The sequence below is a fragment of the Delphinus delphis genome, chromosome 15 (assembly GCF_949987515.2).
Source record: "Delphinus delphis chromosome 15, mDelDel1.2, whole genome shotgun sequence".
Classification (NCBI taxonomy): domain Eukaryota; kingdom Metazoa; phylum Chordata; class Mammalia; order Artiodactyla; family Delphinidae; genus Delphinus; species Delphinus delphis.
This window is the reverse complement of record NC_082697.1, coordinates 81,689,671-81,703,142: the sequence shown is the minus strand read 5'-3', so window position 1 is coordinate 81,703,142 and position 13,472 is coordinate 81,689,671. Positions and strand designations below refer to the sequence as shown.

The following is a 13,472-nucleotide window of genomic DNA, read 5'->3' as shown; positions in this document are numbered from 1 at the left end:
TGGAGTTGAAGGTTGATCCGAAATCTTAATTTATCAAAATCTCGTTTTCTCTTCCCAGGCGCCTCCCACCTATGAGGCTCTGGTACAGATGGAGTATCTTGACATGGTGTTGAATGAAACTCTCAGAATATTCCCAATTGCTGGTAGAATTGAGAGGATCTGTAAGAAGGATGTGGAAGTCAATGGAGTGTTCATTGCCAAAGGGACAACAGTGGTGGTGCCACTCTTCGTTCTTCACAATGACCCAGAGCTCTGGCCAGAGCCTGAGGAGTTCCGTCCTGAAAGGTACAAGACCCTGAGGAAAGGACACCCACCCTGATCCTTTTTGGTGCTTGCATATTTTGACAACTCTTATTATAGTTGACAAGTGGGTGATCATGCAATAATTTATTTGTATATCTTTTTATTGTTGGAAGATTTTTCTGTTTAGGGGTGTTCATTATGTGAGTCAAAATTATACAAAGTATAGACTAGAAAAAGAAAATTATAGCTGTCTACATTCCTAATACCTTAAGATAGGCCTCATTGATAATGTCACATATGTCCTTATGGACAGTTTTCTATGCATATATAGATTTTAAAAACAGGATGGTATTATACTTTATTTGGTTTTGAACTTCTTTATTTAACAGTAAAGTATGAACAGCATTCTATGTGTATATGTTTGTATGCATATGCCATACTTTACCTAACCACTGTCTTTTTATTCCCTTTAAGCCTTTCTCTCTGTTCTCTCTTAGCTCTCTGAGTTCACCCCATGTTCCCACATTCCATATTTTTAAACATTGGCTGCATTTCCTCTAGCATTATTGTGAGAGTGCAGGCTGGGACCTAGGGGTCTCATCCCTGATGGTTCAAGCAGCCTCACTGAGGACGGAGGTGCACACAGGTGCCCTGGTTCTGTCTGTGGCTGCACACCTGGGTCAGGTCCCTTCTACCTCAGTATTTGATGACTTTCCAAAGTGAAGTCATCTGTTCTCTACATGTCTGAGATTTCCTCCTTGGATGGGTCTTGAGCATCCTCTTCTGGGAATTCAGAGCCAAGATCTGGTTTGGGCACAGATTGGACCCTGGAAAGAGTTAATGCTCTCCCATTTAGTGTATGGTAAGCAAAATTTGGAATGAGCTTTTTAGGCCAGTAGCTGGGATCTAGACCTTTATTACACCCTATCAGCTCCCTGGTGGCCAAGAGTTGTTTTGTTTGCCATGGAGTCCCGAGTGCTAGCACAATGGTGACACATAGCACTTATTGACAGAAGAGTCAGATGGACCAAGTCCTCTGTTTTCTGGGCCAGGGAACCTCTGCACTTCCTCCAAGCTCAGTAGCTCCCTGTCCTGCAGCTTCACGAACCTGGAACCAGAGACCACTCACTGTACTTCCCTTTGATTCATTCAGTCATCAAGCAGAGAATAAATGCTCACCTGTGGGTGAGGGACTGGGCCAGCCAGTGAGAAATCCAAAGGTTAGGAAAAAAGCCCATTATGGAGAATTTTAAAAATATTCACAAGTATGTGTGATTTGACACGTACACAGGAATATTCTATAGGCACAAGCCTATTAAATACTTTATTTAAAAAAAATTTTAACGTCTTTATTGGAGTATAATTGCTTTACAATCGTACGTTAGTTTCTGTTTTATAACAAAGTGAATCAGCTCTACGTATACACATATCCCCATATCTCCTCCCTCTTGCATCTCCCTCCCATCCTCCCTATCCCACCCCTCTAGGTGGTCACAAAGCACCGAGCTGATCTCCCTGTGCTATGCGGCTGCTTCCCACTAGCTATCTGTTTTACATTTGGTAGTGTACATATGTCAATGCCACTCTCTCACTTCATCCCAGCTTACCCTTCCCCCTCCCCGTGTCCTCAGGTCCATTCTCTACATCTGCATCTTTATTCCTGTCCTGCCCCTAGGTTCTTCATAACCATTTTTGTTTTTTTTAGATTCCATATATATGTGTTAGCATACGGTATTTGTTTTTCTCTTTCTGACTTACTTCATTTTGTATGACAGACTCTAGGTCCATCCACCTCACTACAAATGACTCAATGTTGTTTCTTTTTATGGCTGAGTAGTATTCCATTGTATATATGTGCCACACCTTCTTTATCCATTCATCTATTGATGCACGCTTAGGTTGCTTCCATGTCCTGGATATTGTAAATAGAGCTGCAATGAACATTGTGGTACATGACTCTTTTTGAATTATGGTTTTCTCAAGGTATATGCCCAGTAGTGGGATTGCTGGGTCATATGGGAGTTCTATTTTTAGTTTTTTAAGGAGCCTCCATACTGTTCTCCATAGTGGCTGTATCAATTTACATTCCCACCAGCAGCACAAGAGGGTTCCCTTTTCTCCACACCCTCTCCAGCATTTATTGTTTCTAGATTTTTTGATGATGGCCATTCTGACTGGTGTGAGGTGATACCTCATTGTAGTTTTGATTTGCATTTCTCTAATGATTAGTGATGTTGAGCATTCTTTCATGTGTCTGTTGGCAATCTGTATATCTTCTTTGGAGAAATGTCTATTTAGGTCTTCTGTCCATTTTTGCATTGGGTTGTTTGTTTTTTTAATGTTGAGCTGCATGAGCTGCTTGTAAATTTTGGAGATTAATCCTTTGTCAGTTGCTTCACTGGCAAATATTTTCTCCCATTCTGAGGGTTGTCTTTTTGTCTTGTTTATGGTTTCCTTTGCTGTGCAAAAGCTTTGAAGTTTCATTAGGTCCCATTTGTTTATTTTTGTTTTTATTTCCATTTCTCTAGGAAGTGGGTCAAAAAGGATCTTGCTGTGATTGATGTCATAGAGTATTCTGCCTATGTTTTCCTCTAAGAGTTTGATAGTGTCTGGCCTTACATTTAGGTCTTTAATCCATTTTGAGTTTATTTTTGTGTATAGTGTTAGGGAGTGTTCTAATTTCATTCTTTTGCATGTAGCTGTCCAGTTTTCCCAGCACCACCTATTGAAGAGGCTGTCTTTTCTCCATTGTATATCCTTGCCTCCTTTGTCATAGATTAGTTGACCATAGGTGCATGGGTTTATCTCTGGGCTTTCTATCCTGTTCCATTGATCTATATTTCTGTTTTTGTGCCAGTACCATACCGACTTGATTACTGTAGCTTTGTAGTATAGTCTGAAGTCAGGGAGCCTGATTCTTCCAGCTCCGTTTTTCGTTCTCAAGATTGCTTTGGCTGTTTGGGGTCTTTTGTATTTCCATACAAATTGTGAAAATTTTCGTTCTAGTTCTGTGAAGAATGCCATTGGTAGTTTGATAGGGATTGCATTGAATCTGTAGATTGCTTTGGGTAGTATAGTCATTTTCACAATGTTGATTCTACTAATCCAAGAACATGGTATACCTCTCCATCTGTTTGTATCATCTTTAATTTCTTTCATCAGTGTCTTATAGTTTTCTGCATACAGGTCTTTTGTCTCCTTAGGTAGGTTTATTCCTAGGTATTTTATTCTTTTTGTTGCAATGGTAAACAGGAGTGTTTCCTTAATTTCTCTTTCAGATTTTTCATCATTAGTGTATAGGAATGCAAGAGATTTCTGTTCATTAATTTTGTATCCTGCTACTTTACCAAATTCATTGACTGCCTATAGTAGTTTCCTGATAAAGTCTTTAGGATTGTCTATGTATAGTATCATGTCATCTGCAAATGGTGACAGCTTTACTTCTTCTTTTCCGATTTGGACTCTTTTTATTTCTTTTTCTTCTCTGATTGCTGTGGCTAAAACTTTGAAAACTATGTTGAATAATAGTGCTGAGAGTGGCAACCTTGTCTTGTTCCTGATCTTAGTGGAAATGGTTTCAGTTTTTCACCATTGAGAATGATGTTGGCTGTGGGTTTGTCATGTATGGCCTTGATTATGTTGAGGTAAGTTCCCTCTATGCCTACCTTCTGGAGGGTTTTTATCATAAATGGATGTTGAATTTTGTCAAAAGCTTTTTCTGCATCTATTGAGATGATCATATGGTTTTTATCCTTCAATTTGTTAATATGGTGTATCACATTGATTGATTTGCATATACTGAAGAATCCTTGCATCCCTGAGATAAACCCCACTTGATCATGATGTATGATCTTTTTAATGTGCTGTTGGATTCTGTTTGCTAGTATTTTGTTGAGCATTTTTGCATCTATGTGCATCAGTGATATTGGCCTATAGTTTTCTTTCTTTGTGACATCTTTGTCTGGTTTTGGTATCAGGGTGATGGTGGCCTTGTAGAATGAGTTTGGGAGTGAACCCCCCCTCTGCTATATTTTGGAAGAGTTTGAGAAGGATAGGTGTTAGCTCTTCTCTAAATGTTTGATAGAATTCACCTGTGAAGCCATCTGGTCCTGGGCTTTTGTTTGTTGGAAGATTTTTAATCACAGTCTCAATTTCAGTGCTTGTGATTGGTATGTTTATATTTTCTATTTCTTCCTGGTTCAGTCTCGGAAAGTTGTGCTTTTCTAAGAATTTGTCCATTTCTTCCAGGTTGTCCATTTTATTGGCATAGAGTTGCTTGTAGTAATCTCTCATGATCCTTTGTATTTCTGCACTGTCAGTTGTTACTTCTCCTTTTTCATTTCTAATTCTATTGATTTGAGTCTTCTCCCTTTTTTTCTTGATGAGTCTGGCTAATGGTTTATCAATTTTGTTTATCTTCTCAAAGAACCAGCTTTTAGTTTGTTTTTTTTTTTTTTTAAAGAAGATGTTGGGGGTAGGAGGTTTTTTTCTAGTAATTTATTTATTTATTTTTGCTGTGTTGGGTCTTCGTTTCTGTGCGAGGGCTTTCTCTAGTTGTGGCAAGCGGGGACCACTCTTCATCGCGGTGCATGGGCCTCTCACTATTGCGGCCTCTCTTGTTGCGGAGCGTAGGCTCCAGACGTGCAGGCTCAGTAGTTGTGACTCACGGGCCTAGCTGCTCCGCGGCATATGATATCCTCCCAGACCAGGGCTCGAACCCGTGTCCCCTGTATTAGCAGGCAGATTCTCAACCACTACGCCACCAGGGAAGCCCCAGCTTTTAGTTTTATTGCTCTTTGCTATTGTTTCCTTCAGCTCTTTTTCATTTATTTCTGATCTGATCTTTATGATTTCTTTCCTTCTGCTAACTTTGGGGTTTTTTTGTTCTTCTTTCTCTAATTGCTTTAGGTGTAAGATTAGGTTGTTTATTTGAGATTTTTCTTGTTTCTTGAGGTAGGCTTGTATAGCTGTAAACTTCCCTCTTAGAACTGCTTTTGCTGCATCCCATAGGTTTTGGGTCGTCGTGTTTTCATTTTCATTTGTTTCTAGGTATTTTTTGATTTCCTCTTTGATTTCTTCTGTGATCTCTTGGTTATTAAGTAGTGTATTGTTTACCCTCCATGTGTTTGTATTTTTTACAGATTTTTTTCCTGTAATTGATATATAGTCTCATAGTGTTGTGGTCAGAAAAGATACTTGATACAATTTCAATTTTCTTAAATTTACCAAGGCTTGATTTGTGACCCAAGATATGATCTATCCTGGAGAATGTTCCATGAGCACTTGAGAAGAATGTGTATTCTGTTGTTTTTGGATGGAATGTCCTATAAATATCAATTCAGTCCGTCTTGTTTAATGTATCATTTAAAGCTTGTTTATTTTCATTTTGGATGATCTGTCCATTGGTAAAAGTGGGTGTTAGAGTCCCCTACTCTGATTGTGTTACTGTCGATTTCCCCTTTTATGGCTGTTAGCATTTACCTTATGTATTGAGGTGCTCCTATGTTGGGTGCATAAATATTTACAATTGTTATATCTTCCTCTTGGATTGATCCCTTGATCATTATGTAGTGTCCTTCTTTGTCTCTTATTATAGTCTTTATTTTAAAGTCTATTTTGTCTAATGTGAGAACTGCTACTCTAGCTTTCTTTTGATTTCCATTTCCATGGAATATCTTTTTCCATCCCCTCACTTTCAGTCTGTATGTGTCCCTAGGTCTGAAATGGGTCCCTTGTAGACAGCATATATATGGTTCTTGTTTTTGTATCCATTCAGCCAGTCTATGTCTTTTGGTTGGAGCATTTAATCCATTTACAATTAAGGTAATTATCAATATGTATGTTCCTATTACCATTTTCTTAATTGTTTTGGGTTTGTTATTGTAGGTCTTTTCCTTCTCTTGTGTTTCCTGCCTGGAGAAGTTCCTTTAGCATTTGTTGTAAAGCTGGTTTTGTGGTGCTGAATTCTCTTAGCTTTTGCTTGTCTGTAAAGCTTTTAATTTCTCCATTGAATGTGAATGAGATCCTTGCTGGGTAGAGTAATCTTGGTTGTAGGTTTTTCCCTTTCATCACTTTAAATATGTCTGCCACTCCCTTCTGGTTTGTAGAGTTTCTGCTGAAAGATCAACTGTTAACCTTATGGGGATTCCCTTGTATGTTATTTGTTGTGTTTCCCTTCCTGCTTTTAATATTTTTTCTTTGTATTCAATATTTGATAGTTTGATTAATTTATGTCTTGGTGTGTTTCTCCTTGGATTTATCCTATATGGGACTCTCTGTGCTTCCTGGACTTGATTAAGTATTTCCTTTCCCATATTAGGGAAGTTTTCAACTATAATCTCTTCAAATATTTTCTCAGTCCCTTTCTTTTTCTCTTCTTCTTCTGGGACCCCTATAATTCGAATGTTGGTGTGTTTAATGTTGTCCCAGAGGTCTCTGAGACTGTCCTCAATTCTTTTCATTCTTTTTTCTTTGTTCTGCTCTGCAGTAGTTATTTCCACTATTTTATCTTCCAGGTCACTTATCCGTTCTTCTGCCTCAGTTATTCTGCTATTGATTCCTTCTAGAGAATTTTTAATTTCATTTATTGTGTTGTTCATCATTGTTTGTTTGCTCTTTAGGTCTTCCAGGTCCTTGTTAAACATTTCTTGTATTTTCTCCATTCTATTTCCAAGATTTTGTATCGTCTTTACTGTCATTACTCGAATTATTTTTCAGGTAGACTGCCTATTTCCTCTTCATTTGTTTGGTCTGGTGGGTTTTTGCCTTGCTCCTTCATCTACTGTGTGTTTCTCTGTCTTCTCATTTTGCTTATCTTACTGTGTTTGGAGTCCCCTTTTGCAGGCTGCAGGTTCATAGTTCCCATTGTTTTTGGTGTCTACCCCCAGTGGCTAAGGTTGGTTCAGTGGGTTGTGTAGGCTTCCTGGTGGAGGGGACTAGTGCCTGTGTTCTGGTGGATGAGGCTGGATCTTGTCTTTCTGGTGAGCAGGACTGCATCTGGTGGTGTGTTTTGGGGTGTCTGTGACCTTATTATGATTTTAGGCAGCCTCTCTGCTAATGGGTGGGGTTGTGTTTCTGTCTTGCTAGTTGTTTGGCATAGGGTGTCCAGTGCTGTAGCTTGCTGGTCGTTGAGTGGAGCTGGGTCTTAGCATTGAGATGGAGATCTCTGGGAGAGCTTTCACCATTTGATATTACGTGGAGCCGGGAGGTCTCTGGTGGACCAGTGTCCTGAACTCGGTCCTCCCACCTCAGAGGCACAGGCCTGACACCTGGCCGGAGCACCAAGACCCTGTTAGCCACACGGAATTATCAAGATAGTGGTCACTGGCAAGTGAAACCACAAGAGAAGAGTCCCGTGCTATGCCTGGTCCTGCTGAGCAATTTTCAGACTTCAGCTCATTCTGGCAAGAGGGCAACTGGGTCAGTGAGGCAGGGTGGGGTCCGTTAGGCGGGCGGCCTGAAGGGCCCGGTCGAAGCCCTCGGGGAAGACCAACGGCGGCCCAGACCCTGGCCTCCTGCAGCTGTGGCCTCTTTGGGGTCTCCTTCCCGGCGTCAACTTGCTCTCAGTCCTGCCTTACCCTGAGCTTCTTCACTAGGCGAGCGCTCCCTGAGGTGATGCACAGAAAGCGCGGGCCTAGCTGAAGCGCGAGAGCCTTCAGGGTGGAGCCTTCAGGGTGGAGCCACCTGAAATGCTTTCAGTGTACCTGTATGTGCACATTCCCTGCTTAACAACCGTCAGCCCATGTCTCTGTCCCATCCACATGCCACTGCTGCCCTTCTCCATCTTATTTTAAGTCACATTGTCTGTAAATCTTACAAAATGTTTTGCAAAATAGGGCCTCTTTAAAATATACATAACTGCAACACCATTATCACTTTCCCCAAATATACATTTTTTCCTTGACATATTCAAATATCGAGGAGTCAAATTTGAATAGAACAGAGGTCTAACCATCAAGGAATTCATGGCTAGTGGAACAGATAGACAAGGATGTCAGTGATCACTCTGGAGTAGTCATATGCCCATGTACATATTCTGACCTAAGCATCCCCTGTGTGGGGGAGAGAAAGACAGAGAGCCAGAGAATGACACAAGGGAACTGGAAGGGAAAGGAGAGGAAAACAATTGAAAAATAACAATTTAAATACTCAGAGACGTTTCTCCAGCTTCCTTCCCCCATGAGCATGTGACCAACATAAGTGTGCGTGGAGATGGGAACCCATGTTTCCTTCAGCCAGTCTCATTTCCTAACTGCTATTCAGAATGTGAACATCTCACCACCCTGAATGTAATTTTAGTGTTTAAAGATAAATTTTCTTTAAACAGCATTTATCTCACCTCCTCAACAGGACTGAAAGCTCCTGTAGAGTCAGGGGAATGGGAAGGATCCATTGTCACACAAAATAACCACAGCTGGATTCAATGACTAGACCACACAGGTATCTCTTATGCTACTGGTCCAAGAGTTAAGTTTAAACCTCAGGTCTGGAGCTCTTGTGGTTTTTCTGTTTCATTAACTTGTTTCATCTACTTTTATGGTTACAGGTTCAGTAAGAAGAACAAGGAGAGCATAAATCCTTACACATACATGCCTTTTGGAATTGGACCCCGAAACTGCATTGGCATGAGATTTGCTATCATGAACATGAAACTTGCTCTCGTCAGAATCCTGCAGCACTTCTCCTTCAAACCTTGTAAAGAAACACAGGTCAGTAGTTAATTTTCTGCATGAATAACATTTTATTGGGAGTTCTTTTTTTTAACTGATGGGTCTCTATATATCTAAGCATGTTATCAGTTCAAAGAATAATTTATTCTGTTAGCCAGAGAATCTGTTTGGAGCCATCTGAAATCTTTAATTGTCAATATCCAGGGAGGGCTAAGTCTGTGGCCCACATTCAAGTCCACTGGAATGAAGGGAAGTGTGTGCACAGTCATGAGAGCACACACTGCAAAGTCATGGCTCTTCAGTGATGCTTTTCTCCACTGGAACTTACAGAAGCTCTCCTGGCAGTGGTTCTCAGCCTCTGCTTGTATAATGAAATTACTGTGGTGCTTTAAAAAAAGCCCTGATGCCTAAGTCATCTCAGACTTTCTAAAATAATTCACCTGGAGTGTGGCATTCAAAGCGGCCCCACTGATTCTCCTGTGCAGCCACAGTGAGAACCCCTGATGGAAAGCATTTCTGCCAGATGTGAAGGACTCCCACAGCCCCCTCACCTTCCAGGGGTCCTGCTGCCATCAAGATGGGCTCCCTTTACATTCTAATAATAACTCTATGTGTGCTCTTCCCCACCCCCATTCTATTCTTCCCCCTTCAAGTTCTAGTTCAATCCCAAGCCCCTCCATGAAGCCTTCCCCACCCAGTCCAAAGCCCACTCTCTCCTCTGCTCTGTTATCAGTTACCACAGGCTGGCATCATGGATCCTACCACCTAACTTAACACTTTGCCGTGGAACCATCCAGTTTGGTTCTTATGTTTTCTTTGCCCCTAAGAATACCCTTAACTCTAGCTCCTCATTTTATTTCTTTAATAAACTCCCAATGCTGCCTTGCAGTCATCCGGTAAATGCTTGCAGAGTGACTTTCAGTTGAGTTAGAGTTCTGGAACACAAATTATGTTCAGTTTGAACTTTTAAAATGTAAAAAAAATGACATGTAAATACATGCTTAGTGTGTGTGTGTCTATTTTTCTGCAGGGGAAATATATGTATGTCATATGAAATTTTAAAATACAAAGTGTTACATGTATAGAAAGATCTGGAATTTCTCCTCTGAGGAGCACAAAGAACAGTTGCCATTGTTCATTCATCTCAAGCACAGCCCTGTAATAAGGCTTATTTCTAGGAGTCACACATTTAACCAGCAGCTCCTCCCCTTGGGTAGGCTTTCTCAGGGAAGAGGAGGATAGAGACGGTTTCCATTTTACTTGTGGGAGTCTGTGTGTCCGTCCTGTAGGTGTGTACAGACAGGGGACTCAGCCCTGAGAGGAATGGGGCCTCTGGCACACCTGGGAAGGGCAGGTGCTCCCTGAAGCTCCACCCAGCGATCCACAGGCTGGGGCTTCTCCCTCCACGACAATTTGCTTGCCCTTCAGTCAACTGAGATTAGAAGGTCACTGTTGGTTCCCCCAACTCTGAAAGGGGCTAAAGGTGAGAAAGGGGCTAAAAGTACTGGAACAAACACTGTGGTCATCAGAAGTTCGCCATTTGCAGTACACTTGGAGCCAGGAGGTGTTAAGAAACAGACATAATGCTTCACAACGACCTCTTCCCATCATGAAACTGGGTGGATTCTACTGGGAGAGGTGATTGGACGCTTTAGAAGTTGAGGAATGTGCTTACAATTAAAATTGTAATACCTATTCAGGATTACCTTGTAAGTTCCAACATACACAAAATTACCTCTATATCCTTTTCCGAGAAATTTGCCATAATGCCTAAGAATCTGTTATGTTTTTAAAACTCAGTATTTTTGCTTAAAATTTAAATTAATAAAGAACACAGGCCAACCTGATTTTGTATCAAGCCTGGTACAGAATAGGCGCTCAATAGATATTTTGCTGAATGAATGATGGATGAATGTTTTCACCATCCCTCTTAACACAGCTTATAGAGTAAATATAAAGAATCAAAGATAGGTAGGGAAAATTGAATGAAGGTGTGCAAAAGGTACAAACTTCCAGTTATAAATAAGTACTAGGGCTATAATGCAAAACATGATGACTATTGTTAATATTTCTGTATGGTATAAGAGAGTAGGTCCTAAGAGTTCTCACAAAGGGAAAATAATATTTATTTTTTTCCTTTCCTATCTATATGGGATGATGAATGTTAACAAAACTGTGGTAATAATTTTGTGATATATGTAAGTCAAATCATTTTGCTGTACACCTTAAATTTATGCACTGCTGTAAGTCAACTATATTGTAATAAAAATGGAAGTTAAATTCTGATAGGACATGAAAAGGGAATACCGTGAACAAATGTATTCCCATATGTTTTATAATATACGTTAAATAGACCAATTCTCTGAAGACACAAACTATTAACATTCAATCAAGAAAATATAGACATCCTGGCTGTCCCTATATCTGTCCCTCTATCTATCAAACATACTGAATCGGTAGTTTAAAAAAATCAAATATACATGATGCTAAAAGTAGCTTTTACATGTTTGTAAAGCATTATTGTCCATAATGTATCTCGTCTACTTTGCTTTTTTTTGTTGGTGGGGCTCCATTAATCGGTTCTCATGTGTTTGTTTAAATGTTGCAGATCCCCCTGAAATTGTTCACTGTAGGACTTACGCAGTTGGAAAAACCTGTTGTTCTAAAGGTTGTGTCAAGAGATGCGACCGTAAGTGGAGCCTGACTTTCTCGAAGGACATGGGCTTTGATCTTCAAGGAAGCTGTATCCAGGAACACCTGAGACTTTACTTACTTTGTGATAAAACTATTAAATGAAGATAGGCTTCACCTACTGCCCTTGATGGACAATTAGGTATTCTGCCCAATCATTTAGCTTTCTCATTGTCTGTGTGGAGTGTTATATATTGCGTCATTAAAGGAGGTGACAAGTAAGTGCCGGATACTCAACTTCATGGGCTCTCCTAGGACCATCTCCATCCACTTCCTGATGGTAGTTAGTACCATCTACTCCTCCTGAGCACTAATCAGAATGAAAATTTCTCAACAAACTCTAATGAAAATAAGAATGATTGTGGTGACTGAAGTAGTGACATTTATGTCACAGGTTTTATTTTGAATATTCTAAATTAAATATTACATTGAGCAAGTCAATAAACATCTCTTTACAAAAGTATAATCTGACGCCTTTGTGCACATTAGGGGGAATGTATACAGCAGAATCAGAGAGACTCAGGGACTAAATGCTTTTGACCATCACAATCCCTGGTGGGTGGGGCCTTTTAAAAACTCCAGGTTGACATATTAAGTAGGTAAGAGTTCACTGACTGTGACTTTTCCCAGTGCTTAGAAATCTGCCTTTTAAATCTACCTTTATAGTTTAAATCTACCTTTTTTGGAGCACATATGTTTTGTTTCTTTTTTAAAATTAATTAATTAATTAATTAATTAATTTAGTTTTGGTTGCGTTCGATCTTCTTTGCTGTGCGTGGGCTTTCTCTAGTAGTGGCGAGCGGGGGCTACTCTTCACTGCAGTGCGCAGGCTTCTCATTGCGTTGGCTTCTCTTGTTGCAGAGCACGGGTTTAGGTGAATGGGCTTCAGTAGCTGCAGAACGCGGCCTCAGTAGTTGCAGAATGCAGGCTCAGTAGTTGTGGCTCGTGGGCTCTAGAGCGCAGGCTCAGTAGTTGTGGCGCACGGGCTTAGTTGCTCCATGTCATCTGGGATCTTCCCGGACCCAGGGCTTGAACCCGTGTCCCCTGCATTGGCAGGCGGGTTCTTAACCACTGCGCCACCAGGTAAGTCCCGGAGCACGTATGTTTTCATACCTCTTTGTATTCCATCCTCGATTCCCAACTGTCTTAATGCAATGAACATGGAATAAAGGTGGCTGATTGGTCAGTTGATTGGGCAGAAAGGCTACAAGCACTGGTCAGTTTCATTTGGTATCAGAAGGGTACAGGGCTCTTCCTTTCCCTTTTCTGCCCCTTCCCTCCCTTTTCCTTCCCCTGCCTTGCCCTCCTGGATAATCCAGCCCTAAACCAGTAAGTGGGACACAGAACGTGGGCAGCCTCACACTGCAGGGCAGGAGCAGAGAAGGGGGCACAGTGACTCCAAGTCAGAGACAAAGTAGGGAATAGAGGGTGTCCACAGGGATGGCAGCCCGGCATGGGTGTGGGAACCCAAAATACCCACTCATAGGGGTGGCCTGTAACAGCAGCCAGAGACTAACTAGGGTGTGGAGAACCCAAGTAGGGTAAGGGGAGGGGGCATCGTGAGTGGAAGGGGATGGATCATGGATTTGGGTACATAAAGGAGGGGTGATCAAGTAAGTAAATATATAAAGGATGGTGGAAGGCAGAATTCTCACTGTTGGAGAAGAGAGTCACTGATTCAGAGAGGGAGAAAACCAGAATAAACCCCGTGGAGTCAGCGATTGAAACTGAATATATCAGTGTAAATCCATGCTTTTCTTTTTTAACTTTTTATTTTATATTGGAGTATAGCTGATCAACAATGTTGTGAGGGCTTCCCTGGTCATGCAGTGGTTAAGAATCCGCCTGCCAATGCAGGGGACATGGGTT

At 41.0% G+C, this 13,472-nt stretch overlaps 1 protein-coding gene across 2 annotated transcripts in view; it reads left to right on the top strand.

Moving 5' to 3' along the window:
• The window catches only part of LOC132438313 (cytochrome P450 3A28-like), a 42,670-nt gene extending 30,601 nt beyond the window's left edge, over window positions 1–12,069 (top strand). The window contains exons 11-13 of one of the 2 annotated variants that reach the window (XM_060032386.1): window positions 59–285; window positions 8,789–8,951; window positions 11,521–12,069. In XM_060032386.1, the coding sequence (XP_059888369.1) occupies window positions 59–285; window positions 8,789–8,951; window positions 11,521–11,616 (486 nt within the window). In that variant the 3' untranslated portion in view covers window positions 11,617–12,069. Of the gene's footprint in view, window positions 1–58; window positions 286–8,592; window positions 8,683–8,788; window positions 8,952–11,520 lie in introns of those variants that run through there. The other variant, XM_060032389.1, reaches the window with a different exon arrangement.
• Window positions 12,070–13,472: the final 1,403 nt, after the last annotated feature.